The 14,767-nt window shown below is 45.2% G+C and overlaps 1 protein-coding gene across 2 annotated transcripts in view; it reads left to right on the top strand.

The window, feature by feature from the left end:
• Nucleotides 1-6,911: 6,911 nt before the first annotated feature.
• SLC25A43 (solute carrier family 25 member 43) overlaps nt 6,912-14,767 on the top strand; it is a 42,249-nt gene continuing 34,393 nt past the window's right edge. For both annotated transcript variants that reach the window (XM_019949557.3, XM_033849435.2), the window contains exons 1-2: nt 6,912-7,270; nt 13,703-13,944. In XM_019949557.3, the coding sequence (XP_019805116.1) occupies nt 6,996-7,270; nt 13,703-13,944 (517 nt within the window). In that variant the 5' untranslated portion in view covers nt 6,912-6,995. The remainder of the gene's footprint in view (nt 7,271-13,702; nt 13,945-14,767) is intronic.

The following is a 14,767-nucleotide window of genomic DNA, read 5'->3' as shown; positions in this document are numbered from 1 at the left end:
GCAACAAACCTCATGCAAATTATATGCAAGATAGCAGCAGCATGGCAATATTGTGGGAGATATGGCTAGTCTCTGGTTGAGGATACTAAACACCAGAACCGTGCATGCCACACTTGCAGGAGGAGCTCAGCCCTGTGACCCTCCAACCAGGCTCTCAGGCCCAATCTTGGAGCGCTTCCAGAAGACACAATGAAAACCACTCCCAGTGCCCCAATGGCAAAGGGCTACACAGCTCATTGCAGCCAGCTGCTGCTACTTTCCTTGCTGCTGCCAACACCAGCTGATCTAGAAGGAACACTTTCCACGACAACAGCTGGACCTTACCAGCAGGTTAGGGTGAGGGTGAGGGTTAAATTAGTGTTCAGGTTGGATTAAGGTTAGAACTTCCCGTCTGTGATGGGCTAAATCCCAGTGGCCTTGAGCCTCTCCTCGGGATGTTCCCTCCACATCCTGCTGTAACTGCAACCTTGGCTGTCTGCTGACCCCTCTAAAGTGCAGGCTGTTTATTCTCTCATCTCCCCACAGCTAAATACCTTCGAGAGTGCCAAGGGGTGGAGCTGGAGCTCTCCTTGCTCCCCAAGGCCACTTCCTGATCTTCGCTCCTCCCCACTCTTGAGAAGTCCCTGGCTCCTCCTTGACTCACACCATCCTGTGATTTCACCCTCTCCCCATCCTGCTGGTAGTCTTCTGTCACCTTCCTGTTCACTGCCCTCATTCATAAAGGCTTTAGTTCTTGACTCTCTGTCCTCTGTCCCAACTTCTCTCATCATTCTCAGTGATTTCGACATTCACACGGTCAACCACCCAGCACCCTGGCCTCTAGTTTCCTCAATCTGTCCACTGCCAGTGACCACTGCCATTTTGCAGAGCACTTCACAATCTGGAGCAGCAGTACGGGGCCCTGGATCTTGAAGGTCCATGTACATCAATGCATTTTTTTCATTTACACATCCACACATGATTTCCACAAGTTGACAAACCTTTAGTACAGGAATTATGTGAAGGCGCGTATGATTTACTAGGAATTAGAATTATAAAAGAATTATCATTCTTTTCTGTTTTGTTTTCCATTGGACTCACCATGGGTCAGCGTTTACAAATGGGATGTTAAAGTTTAACAGTGGATGAAAATAAACCCCCAACAATGCAAAAATACACACGCAGGAGGTTGTTCATTGTAACACTGTTTATAATTGCAAAATATTGGAAACCACCTAAATGTTCATTCCTAGGAGCACAGCTAAATAAACTATGGTACATCCATACAATAGAATACTATGTGGTTATAAATAAGAGCGACAACAATACCCATGAACTGAGTTGGAGTAACCCCTAGGATATAGTATACAGTGAAAAAAGCAAAGTACCAAAGTTATATCTATAGAATGTTACCTTTCATGTGATAAAAGGAGATATTTTCACGCAAGCACCTGTACACAAATGTTCATAGCAGCTTTATTCATAATAGCCAAAAACTGGAATCAGCCCAAGTGTCTACCAATGGATAAGTGGGTGACCAAATTGTGGTACATCCACACAATGGAATATGACTCAGCAATAAAAAGGAAGAAACTAGTGATGAACACAATGTGGGTGAATCTCAAAGGCATCGTGCTGAGTGAAAGAAGCCGGTCTCAAAAGGTTACATGCTGTATGCTTTCATTTATATGACATTCTCGAAGGGCAAAACTATGAGAACAGAGAACAGATCAATGGCTGCCAGAGCTGGGGGTGGGGGAGGCCTTGACTACAGACAGGCAACACAGGAGCATTCTGGGGGCTGATGGAGCAGCTCTGTATCCTGATTGTGAGGGTGGTCACACAGATCTATACATGCGTTAAAACTCATAACTAACTCTACACCGAAACAAGGTAATTTTACTGTACATAAATGGCAAAAAGTGTAGAGGTGGAGCTGGTGATTAAAATGTGATGAGTTTAGGGAATTCCCTGGAAGTCCTGTGGTTAGGGCTCCACGCTTCCACTGCAGGGGGCACGGGTTTGATCCCTGGTCAGGGAACTAAGACCCCACATGCCATGTGGCCAAAATAAAAAAAAATGTGATGAGTTTAGCCCTAGGTCTTCAGATAGATATTAAAGGTGTATCATTTCATCACCTGGACCATCTCTTAGTGCTTTAAAAATACCAGCTGCAAAGAAACTAAAACTATTAGGTGACTACCATAAAAAGCCATTGTAATTTGAATTACCATAGCCTGGTAATGGGAGCAAATTAAATCCCATTATGTGAAATATCCCCAACATAGTTCCTGATACAGAGTAAGTATTCAATAAACATTTGTGGAATGAATAAATGAGTGAGAGAACGAGAGAAGGAAAAGGCTCACACATTTTGACATGAACCCTTCCTGCCTCAACATCATCAAAAATTTTGAAGCAGAATGGAAGGAGATTCAAGCATTGCTTAAAGTTAAACACAGTGTGCCAAGGGAGAGAAATGCAAAAGCTATGGAAGCCACACTTTATAGTGTTATATTTAACTGTAAAGGTCAGAGCTGCTGAAGTCATTGTTGACACACTTGCCAAAACTGCTGCTCAAGACATGGTGAAAATGATGACTGGGGACAAGGAGTCTCTGTCAAATATCACAGTTCACTTTAGAATTACAGATGTGGCTGGAAATTTAAAATGGCAAGCATCCAATTTCTGACAAAGCTTATATTACTCACTGGGAATTGATAAATCTACCAATCTTGTGAATCAGTTAATCTTTTGCTATTTATCATATATGACCTAAATAAATAATTTCGTGAAGATATTATGTTCTGCTAATCTTTTCCAACTTGTAGAACTGAAGAAGATTTCCTTCCTTCTTTCCTTTCTTTCTTCCTTCCTTCCTTCCTTCCATCCTTCATTCATCTAACTAATGTTTACTGAGCACTATGTGCCAGCCAGTGTTCCAGGCACAGGGGACACAGCTGTGAACAAGAGACAACATCCCTTCCCTCATGGAGCTTACGTCCTGGTAGCTGGAAACAGACAATAAACCAAGAAAAGAAAAAGAGCAGTTAGGGATAAATGCTATACAGAGAATTGAAATGGGGCGATGTGGCAGAGTGAATGGGGGCTGTGTAGACTGGGTGGTCAGGCGAGCCCTCTAACAGGAGATAACAAGGAACCAGCTCTGCAAATATCTGAGGAAAGAAATTTCCAGAGAGAGCAGCTAGAAAAGTGGTTCTCAAAAGGAATGGCACTGTCTCCTAGAGGGCATTTTGGACACTGGGGAGAGGGGAGCCAGAGTGATTGGGGTACCCTACTGGCATTTAATGGGCAGGGCAAGGATGTTGCATATCTGCAATGCACCAGACCGTCCTGCATCCTTCATGGCTTTCAAAGATCCCACCAGGCATCCATGTAGGTGGAAAAGCTGTTTCTAATTATCAGAGTTGAAAACTTAACTCTGCTTAACTCTAAAATACAAAACATTTTTCTCACAGTGTTTATGTACACAGAATTTCCCAAGAATGCAATTACCATGTAAATAGAAAGCAGATTGTATTTTGTTTCATTCAGAACTGCACCAAGAGTTGTTCAACATTTCAAAACCAACACCTCCCTCATGACAAGGCAAATATCACCAGAAACACTGCAGCTAATGGGGATGTTTCAGGCAAAATTGATGATGGCGGAGAGATTTTTTTTTAATGGATAATACATACCCATGGTAAAAAGAAAAGAGGGGAAAAAGCAAACAGTACAAAAGGGCACACAGTCAAAAGTCAGTCTCCCTTCCACCTCTCTTCCTACCTCTCCCAGTTTTCTTCCCTAGAGATAATCTGATTATCAGGGTTTTTTTTATATCCTTCCAATGGAATTATCTTTTTTCTTTAGAAGAGAGGAAGGGAGGGAGAGAGGGGGAAAATCCATACAAATGAATATTTGTCTGAGCATTAAGAAAAAAGACGAGGAAAGATGCACACAGCAGAGGGGGTATAGTTCAGTGGAAGAGCATTTGACTGCAGGAAAGATGTAGGCACGCGCACACACACACACACACACACACACACACACACACCCCAAGCTCTAAGGTTGGTTGCTCTAACGTTACCTCAGAGGATGCGCAGGGGGACTTAATTTTCTTTAATACACTTCTATACTGTTTTTCTTGGTATGACAGGTATATTCTACTTTTGCAATTTACAAAATTCCATAAGGTTAAAGAATAAAATACAAATTAAGAGAGCAGGAATCAACCAACATTGGCATAAATATAGCAAGATAAACTATAATCTTAGAAACACCAGCAAGTTAAACTAAGGTAATGTACTAACAGAAGATTTAACTCAGTGAGAAGAGAAACAAAAAGTGAGAGTTGGAGAATCAAAAACTGTGAGCATCTCCCAAGGCCTGATGAGGACGACAGGAGGCTGCCTACTGGCCTGAATCAGCCAGCCACCCTTTTTCCTCATATTACAATACTACTTCTAAGATTACTTTACTTACTGCCTCTTTCCTGTTTTTCTGTTTTCTTTTTTTTAGTTATCATAAATTTATCTTTAACACAGCAGTCCAGTTTCACATCGTGCGCCTTTTCCAAAGTTGGAGATCCTTAACTTACTATGTCCTTCACAGACTTTTCAACAAGTATGAAAAAGAGGCAATGAGATTAGCTTGAGTCTACAAATCACAATCTAAATATAGGACACCCTCAAGGACTGATTTATGTTTAAGATCAATCTACATAATATTCCCAATGCTTAGCAAATGAATGAGACTCTGGCTGAGTAAAATATGAACAAACCTCGTTACGTTAGCACATTATCATGAAAAGACAGAAGGCAGCAAATAAATACTTTGCTGTTACTCATTTTACTGTGCAAGGTTCCTGTTGTGAAAAATTACTTTCGACGTTAAAATATACCATCAACTCACGATCTCTCCTGGCCCACAGCTGTGAAGACTAAACTGGTTCTTCCTGCCTCTGGCTCACTTGAACATCTTATTCCTGCTGAAGACAAAAAGAACAGCAGCGCTAAAGAAAAGGGTATACCTGGTTCCCAAGGTGGATGCAATTGAAGGCTTACACAAGTTGCCTTCAAACCAAACAAAACCAATACAACCCAGTTGAGCCAATCTCCATACAATGGGGTTATTGCATCAACTGTTCCATTCCCAGGGCAGAGTTCCCTGAAGGACCTTTAGGATCTAGTCCTGTTGTCCAACAGAGTGCTTTAGGACAGAACTGGTAACTGAAGGTTCCCTTACTGTAGTCCCCACATTCTAATTCGAACCCTCTTAAAGTCCAGTGTCGGGCTTCCCTGGTGGTGCAGTGGTCTTTAGAGTCATCAACCTACTTTCTCCAACCTCCCACAGCCATGAAATTAGCTTACAGCAAGACAGGCGAATTCACAAAACAAGAAAAATAAGCATCCCCAGTGGTTGAGAGCAGAGCAAGCCTCCTGTAACTAGAACAAGTCCTCTTTTTCCATTTCTTTTTTATTTTATTGAAGTATAGTTGGTTTACAATGCTGTGTTAATTTCTGCTATACAGCAAAGTGACTCAGTTATACATATACATATTCTTTTTCATATTCTTTTCCATTATGGTTTATCACAGGATACTGAATATAGTTCCCTGTGCTATACAGTAGGAACTTATTGTTTATCCATTCTATATATGATAGTTTGCATCTGCCAATCCCAGTCTCCCAAACCCATCCCTCCCCCACTCCCCATACCCCTTGGCAACCACAAGTATATTCTCTGCCTGTTTGTTTCATAAATAGGTAGAACAAGTCCTCTTGATCTAGACCCTGCAATGCCGTTTAGAAAAGGATCCTTTATCATCATGTGTGTTAGTAAATGTAGAAAGTAACTATACAAGCCTAAAAGCAACTGTGTACCTGGGATGTCTTCTACTAATGGACTGCTAGACTGCCTTTTCACTATTATTACTGATATGGTTTTTTAAGAAGAGAAAACAGGGAGAAGTTTGGAATTTTTTAACTTATCAAAATCCTTCTTAGACTCTGGCCAAGTCACTCCTAACCCTTCTTTGCCTCTGTTGTCCCCTTAGCTCGCAGAACCACTGAAAATGGTTGAGAGACACTCTACAGTCGCCATGGACGTGTTAGTGTAGCTGGTAGTGGATGTTGGCATAAAATCGACCTAGATTTGAATCCTGATGGCGTCTAGCAGCTGTGCCTAGAGCAAGTCAATCTCTCTGTCTTGGTCTCCTCTTCTGTAAAATAACATCTAATCATGGCTAGCACATCTGTAGTGTTACCTGCATCATTTTTCATTTAATACTTACAACAACCCCTAGAGGAAGAAATTATAGATGAAGCAACTGTGGCACAGAGAGGTTGAGTGACTTCCCCAAGGTCACACAGCTGGTAAACTGCAGAGCCAAGATTCTAACGCATGTTGGAGTCCAGGCCCTAACCACCACACCTACAGCCTCTCCAACTGAGAGCAATAAATGAGGACACACCTACTAAGGGCTGTTTTGAGGATTAAAGGAGTAAATGTATGAAAAGCCTAATTCAAGTGTCTGATATCGTGTGTATGTTAAAGAAGGTTTTTTTCCTTCTGCACTGGGAAATCCGTAAGGCTTTTTCCTGGGGCAGAAAAAAAGGTTGGAGGGATGAGAACAGAGGCGAGGGGAGGAAGGGGGCGAGGTGGAACGTGGAAAGGAAAAAAGGCGGTGGAGGGGGCACTGAATATTCAGGACGCAAGAAGTGGAGCGGGCTAGGTCTTGAGAGAACGCGGTGACTCCTTCTCAACTGCAAACAGAAACCTACCGGCCAAAGAGCAGACATTAAACCGGCGCGGCCTCAGCCCCGAGCTGGCATCCTCAACCCCGCCCCGGCCCCAGGCCGGCTCGGCCGGGGCGCGGACCGGCTTCCCTTCCGGGCCGCGGGTCCGCCCTACGCCGGGCGGAGCCTGGCCCGCCCCCCGCACCGGAGCCCGGGAGCCCCAGGCCCGAGCCACGCGATCTGCTGGCCGCCCGGGGCTCGGGTCGGGGACGCGCGATGGCGACTTGGCGGCGGGACGGCCGGCTGACGGGCAGCCAGCGGCTGCTGTGCGCGGGGTTGGCGGGGACGCTCAGCCTCAGCCTCACCGCGCCGCTGGAGCTCGCCACCGTACTGGCCCAGGTCGGCGTCGTGCGCGGCCGCGCCCGGGGGCCGTGGGGCGCGGGGCTTCGCGTCTGGCGGGCCGAGGGGCCCCGCGCCCTGTGGAAGGGGAACGCGGTGGCCTGCCTGCGCCTCTTCCCCTGCAGCGCCGTTCAACTGGCCGCCTACCGCAAGTAAGAGCCGGGCACGGGCGGCGTGGGCGGGGCCCGGGGCCCGGGAGGCCGCCGCCGGGGGTCCCGCGGCCCGACGCCGCCCGGGTGCCCGGGATCCGGCCAGCGGCGCGCCACAGCCCCCTTCCGGAGCGCGTGGGAGCCCCTCGGGCCAGAAGGCAACCTCTCCGGCCTCCAAAGCGCAGCGCCCACCTTTTCCTTTTCACCTTTTCTTGGGATTCCTGCCCCGCCGGGTGCAGTTTTGTGGGGACGCAGCTCTGGCCCGGAGAGGCTGACCGGGTTGGTCGGGCGAGGAGGTGGAAGGGGGCCAAAGGAGATTTGGAGGGAAGGAGTGAAGAGATCTCCGGAGAGATGGCCCCTAATCCTTCCCACCATCCGCCAACTTGGAAATTTTGCTTTGGCTGGCTTGGGAGAGAGACCCTTTTGAAGATGCGTGTATGGAAGTGTGTCAGAGCCCCCAGAAGAACGTGCTTGGTAGGGGCACAGGGCCCAATCCACTGCGACAAAAAGGCCACGGAGTTCGGCGCTCCCCACCCCCCAAGAAACTGGACTTTAGGGTCCTACAGAGGCTGCAGCTTCCCCTCCCCAAACTGCAAGCAGCTCCAACCTCGCTGCTCCCTGGACTCCTTCTTTGGGCTTTGAACACCTCCCCCCAAAACAGCTGCATTTTAGGAAAACATCTAAAGAGGTAATGCCAGATGACTCTTAAAGCTCCCTCAAGAGCTCAGAGATACCTCCATTTTAACTGGAAACAAAATCTAAAAGAATGAAGCGATAATGATGCAATTTCAGGTAGTTCTGCAGCTGGGGGGATGTTCCCCGTGTTCCTCGTTCGCTGGGCACACTGCCAACTCGGAAGACTGGCCTTGGCTCAGAATTAGAGAAACACAGCCCACAGTCTTGACCACGTAGGTCGGCCTTGGAGGCTAACAGTCAAAGCATTTTGCCTTTGGCTCTGGGAGGCCAGAGCTGGCAGTCTCACCTGACAGCTGACAAACAAGCCCGATGGAATCTTCCTTATCACTGAGTCCTCGAGGCCAGTGCACATTTCACCTGTGCCTGGGAATAGAGTTGCCTTCTCTTTCTCTAGGAAGGGAGGGTAGTGAGATCGTGGGGCATTTCTGTCAAGGCTCTCTTTCTTCCCCAGCCCCCTTTCCCTCAGCAACATCTGGCTTGCAGTCTGTAAACAGTTCTCCTCTGAATTTTAATGACTCAGTTTCTCCCCACTTCACTCTGCTCTCCACAAAGTATGGAACTCCTCCTTTGGAATGTGTACCAAGGGGAGGGAAGCAGAACTTCAAAGGCTGGTTTAAGTACTGTGGCTTTGCTGCTAACCATCTAGAATATATACCGTCATCCCTCCGTATCCGGAAGGGCATTGGTTCCAGGACACGGCCCCCCAACCAAAATCCCCAGATGCTCAAGTCTCTTACAGGAAATGGAGTAGTATTTGCATGTAACCTATACAGTCGTCCTGTACACTTTAAATCATCTCTAGATTGCTTATAATACCTAATACAAGGTAAGTACTATATAAATCGCTGTAAATACAATGTAAATGCTATGCAAATAGTTGCCGATGTGCAGCAAATTCAAATTTTGCTTTTTGGAACTTTCTGGAATTTTTTTTTCTGAATATTTTCAATCCACAGTTAGTTGTGGAACCCACAGATACGGAGGGCTGACTTCATCTCATTGGATTTTTAACAGCTTTACTGAGATATCATCGACATAAAAATTGTATGTTTAAGGTGTACAACTTGATGTTTTGATATATGTATACATTGTGAAGTGATCACCACAATCAAGCTAATTAACGTATCCATCACCTCTACCTAGTTACCATTTCCTGTGTGTATGTGTGTGTGTGTGTGTAAATCGTTGGATTTTTACGACACCTGCCTCCTGCCCTGTAAGGTCCACAGGGCACGAAGTATTATGCCCACTTTCCAGATGCACAGTTCGGCTCAGATTGGCCACACCACTCATCAGTGACAGAGCTGAGCTCCACCACCTGGCCTTCCGACTCCAATGCCCATGCCCTGTTACTTCCTGCTGCCTTTCTCTCTGCCTTCATTAAGTGATCACGGTGTGCATGATGCTGGGGACAACGCAAGATGAAAGGGGCATGGTCCCTGTGCCCCAGAGCTTACAGAGCAAAAGAATAAGACTAGTGTGTCCATAGCATGTGATTGCTAAGGTTAAAGTGCTATAGCAATTCACACCTCTGATGACGGAGGACGAGGAGAAGATGTGAAGATGTCACAGTGGAGAAAAACCATCGGAGTTTGGTGTTGGGAGAATGAGTAGGAGTTTTCCATCAAAGATGGGGAGAAAGATACTGCAGAAAATGCCACAAGCAAAGGCACAGAGGTGGGAAGGCATGCAGCGTGACTGGAGCATAAGGTGTGTCTCTGGCTGTAATGGGAAATACAGCCAGAAAAGCAGGTTGGAATGAGATCTTCGAGGGCCAGATTAAGGAGTTTGGACTTTACTTGGAATGCAAGGGTAGCTGTGGGGGATTTTTGATGGGGGAGTGCTGTGATTAAAGCAATTCAACAGGAATTGTCACCTGGTAGCAGTGGAGGACGGCTAAAGAGGAGGAAGGGTGGGGGGTGGCAGGACCACCCGTCACACTAGTCCATGTGGCGGCTGAGGGCACCTGAAATAGCCTGATGACAGTGGGAGTGGAGAAGAGGAGATGTGTGGGAGAGGAAGAACAGATAGTTGTTACCCAGGCTAGGTTTGCTAATAATTTTTTCCTGCAAGATTAGTTTCTTTCTGGAAATTCAAAAGAAATATTTCAGTGATAGACAGCAAAGTGGTTGATTAATCATGGTGCCAGCCTTCCTACATAAAGACAAGACCTTGGGGCCATCATTATACTGATTAATCTCTACCCTCCTGACCAGGAATTTGCAAAACGGTTGGTTGGGGGTAATGGTACAGCCTATGATTATGGGTTTGAACTAAGCATAAACCTCCAGAATGTTCAGAAAATGGAGTGGTTCAGTGACTTGTCCACAAACACAATTAATGGCAGAGCTGGAGCTTGAAACCAGGTCTTCCAGCTCCTTAGTGCAGGGCTCGGCCCAACACTGTGATGCTGAAGTGTCTCCTTACTTGGATTTACAGTTAAAAGAATCCACTCAGTAGAGGCTATTAGGAGCTAGGTCCTTGTGCTAAACAAATAAAACCTAACACGATGGATGGCTTTCAAATGTATCATATAGTAGACCCTCACCCAACTTTATGCCACAACTGTTTGTGTAGCTGTATAAACATTGGTTTGGGTCCCTGAAACTCTGAAATTGCTCATAACCAACACCATTTCCTTATTGTGTAATCGATTCATGAGCTTGTGTTTGCCTGCTAACTTGTGTTAGGTTGAAGTGTTGGCAGTTCTACCTACATTCATCCAGGGTGTGTGTAATAGCCATGTGCCTGAAAGGAAGGGGTTACTGCTGCTCACCAGCTTATCCAGTTTCGCTGGAACAAGCTGCTGTGCAGTGTGTAGGAGTGGGAGGAAGAGCAGAAAGGGGAACACTGCTGCCCCACCCAGTCAGACAAGCACTTAAGATGTGGGGACCAGGATGATGTAATCGATGGCCTATCGGGGTGCCCTGCCTTGACTCTGATTGTAAGAGGAACGATTTGTAGTCTTTGTCTCCGTATAGTAAAAGTCTGAGAGGAAGGACTTGCTTTGGTTCTTTTTAATTTTGTATATTTGATAGCAAGACCCTACATTATAAAACAAACTCATAGAAGACAGAACTCCTCGTCCTCGTTCATCAAGTCATTCAGAGAACCAAGGGCCGAATGCCTCTCTTGTTGCCCCATCAGTCATCTCTTTGGCAGGGCTGTTGAACTCTCTTAAGATCTATGCTGAATGCTAGCGCAGTGTCTGGCAGTGTGGATGTTCGGTGACTGGGGAATGGATGCATTAACGCCCTGGGAGTGGCGAGCGGGATGGGGAATAAGGAGGAGGCAATGAGAATGAATGGTGTTTCTTTTGGCATTCAAACTCCTGCTTCTTCTAGATGGTTCCGCTTGCTGCAGACCACCCCTCCAGCCAAGCATTTCCACTTCCTGTCTCCCCTCCCCTGGCTAAGGTTCCCGCTGCCACTTATTGGCCAGGGGAGGGAGGAGGGAGGATCGAGGGAGTGTGCAGGCAGCGAAACCGAGGCAGACGGAAGGCCCACTGGTGAATGCCAGCTTAGTTACCTGCATCTTTAAAAGGTTGCTGGTTTCACTCAAATGACTGTTTCAGCTGGTACAGTTAAGGTAGGGTGACAGAATGAAGTCCAGACTTTCCTACAGCTTGAAGGAGATGTTTTTAATCGACCAGTGTTTACTTGGGAGCAAAGGAGCGGTCCTAGAACCCCTTCAGTGGTTTCACCTGAACTCTGGCTCCTCTTGTTTATCAGAGATAAACTCTGGCCTGCTGCCAAAGTGAAAAAGCAGGAAATACACAGCTTCACTGGAGCTTGGAAAGCCAAAGAACTGGGGATGCTCTCATTTTTAAAAAGATACAATGCTTTTATTTTAGCCTAGCTCTGTTCACTTTCTTTTTATTCAGATACTTGCTATCCCTCTCCCTCTCCCCCTCCCCACCCTCCGACAGAAAATATTATTTTTCCTGGTTTCCAAGCCCTTTTTTTAATTTTGTCCTCATAGCAAGAATGAGTAAAATTCCTTTGCTTCCTGGCCAGGGAACGTGCACCATGTAAAAGGCCCCTTAGAACAATTTCTGCCGAGGTAGGCCCTCATGCCTGGGGATGCACTGCTTCCAGAAAGAGGGATTGTAACAGAGTGGCTTTCTATTCTGCATTTAGAAAAGTCCACCCAAAGCCATTTCTTTACTAAATTGTGAAACTGCAGAGAAACACAAAGAATAGTCTAGCAAACATTCATATACCCACCATGCAGAATTGACAGCATGAAAGATAATTAGTTTAAAAGATACTTCAAGTATCTTTTTTTTACACAAGAAGTAAAATATTACAGATAAAGCTGAAATCCCCTTCATTCTGATTCCCAGTCCCATCCACTCTCCACCTTCCTGGGGGTCTATTTTATACTTTTGTATATGTATCTATATCTATCCATGATTGGTGTAATATATGGTTTTGTGGATGTGGTTCTTAATTTAAGTGTAGTCAGCCCTCTGTATCTTCGGGTTCTGCATCCATGGATTCAACCAACCACAGATTGGAAATACTTGGGGGGAAAAATTCCAGAAAGTTCCAAACAGCAAATCTTGAATTTGCCACACTCCAGCAACTATTTACATAGCATTTACATTGTACTAGGAATTATAAGTAATCTAGAGATGATTTAAAGCATACGAGAGGACAAATAGTATACCATTTTATATGAGCGACTTGAGCACCTGCAGATTTTGGTATCCGTAGGGGGTCCTGAAACCTGTGGATATACAGAGATGGCTGCAAATGGTTATCATACACCATAGGTCACTCTACAACTTGCTATTTTCACTCAGCTTTATGCTTTTACTATTTATCCGTGTAAATACATAGTTCTAAGCACATTCATTTAAACTAAAGTATCATTGTATCGCTGTTCTACAGTTTATCCATTCCCCTACAGATAGACATTTAGATGGTTCGGTTTCACTTACAAACAATGCTGTATGTGTCTTCATATGTACCCGTGCAAGAGTTTCTCTAGGATATGCACCTAGAAATGGAATTGCTGGGGTGAAAGTAGGCATTTTTCCAATTTTACTAGATACTACAAAGTGACCTGCCAATTTACACTTCTCACAGCAGTGGGTGAGCATTCCTGTTTCCACACTTTCTCACCATCACTTGATATTATCAGACTTTTTCATCTTTGCCAGTCTGCTGGTTGAGAAGTGGTATTGTGTTATTGTTCTTATTTGTTATTTCCCTGACAGTTGGTGGGGTGGTACATCTTCTCTTATAACTATTAAACCAATATATTTTTTAAAACTCAATGACTAGGGATGCTCAAAGTCATCGTTTCAAGCAATTTCATTTACGTTGCAACAGAATCAAAGGAGCACATTCCAGTTCCGTATTTACCAAGTATTTCTGTTCATTTACACCCCACAGGCAAGCCAGGGTTGACAGTTACGCAGATAAAAGGGGGAAATGCTTGAAATGAAGTGAGGACTTAGGGTAGATAGAAATAAGAGGGTTAGGTATCTCTTCCTTATAGATGTTATATAAACTATAACAGCTGATTTTATATAACTAGAATTATATTCATTACTATGAGCATAATTGAACGTGTAGAATTGAATGTGTTATTCATTAATCCTAATACATTAGTCATTTTCATTTTGTAAAGCGTTTCCAAATGCAGGGAAATGGTGCAGTAAGGAGCATCGAGCACTCTAGCACAAGCCGTGGCTGATTCCCTTGGGCTTTTCTCCCTATTTTCTCCCAGGTTTGTTGTGCTGTTCACGGATGACCTGGGCCACATCTCCCAGTGGAGGTCCATCATGGCTGGGAGTCTTGCGGGCATGGTTTCCACCATCGTGACATATCCTACAGACCTCATCAAAACCCGGTTAATTGTGCAGAACATGCTGGAACCATCTTACAGGGGGATCCTCCATGCTTTTTCTACTATTTATCAACAGGAAGGGTTCCTGGCCCTTTATCGAGGGGTTTCCCTTACTATTTTAGGTAAGATGGAACTTTTCACCTTGTCCAAGAAAAGACTGTGTTCTTTGATACATGCAAATGACTTGTATACCTTTGTTGGTAACCAGTTAAATCCATTTTACTGAGTTCAAGGGATATATATATATATGAGTGTATTGTATACCTTTGTTTGTAACCAGTTACATCCATTTAACCGAGTTCAAGGTCATATGGCTTCAATCCACACAGAGTCCATTAGCTTCATTCTATTCCATAGCCATATACCCCACTCCTAACTCTGGTCTGTTATATCCCAGGGAGGGAGTAGGACAGAGTGCATGTGGCTCAGCACAGATTGATAAGAAGACAGTCCCACACACTCCCCATCTGACTGCAGCAAAGAGTCTCTGCGTGCATCGGTACACGTATGAACACAACCAGCGTAGCAACTGTAGCTTCTGTGTTCTTTGGAACCTTTGCCAGGGCTACAGGTCACCAGGACCCCCAATTGCCAGTCCAGTAGACTTTTGCCTTTTATCTGACCTTTGTTGCAGCATTTGATGAGATCGATCACTCTATTCTGGAAACTTGGCTTCTAGGACCCCACTGTCTCCTAGATGTCTTTCCCACCTCTCTGCAGCTCTTTCTTATCTGGCTCATCTGACGATGCCAGCCCCCTGTGTGTCACTATCCCCCAGCTCCTGCCTTAGCTTTCTTCTCACCCTCCATACCCTCCCTGGGTGGCCTCATCTAAACTAGTGGCTTGAACAAGCATCATTATACTCTAATGACTCCCAATCTCATCTCTATAATAACAACGACTAACATCTATTGCAGTTTACTATGTGCCAGGCACTATGCTAAA

Source organism: Tursiops truncatus, chromosome X (assembly GCF_011762595.2).
Source record: "Tursiops truncatus isolate mTurTru1 chromosome X, mTurTru1.mat.Y, whole genome shotgun sequence".
Lineage (NCBI taxonomy): Eukaryota > Metazoa > Chordata > Mammalia > Artiodactyla > Delphinidae > Tursiops > Tursiops truncatus.
Note: the sequence above shows the minus strand (reverse complement) of the source record. Positions and strands in the feature narration are given on the sequence as shown.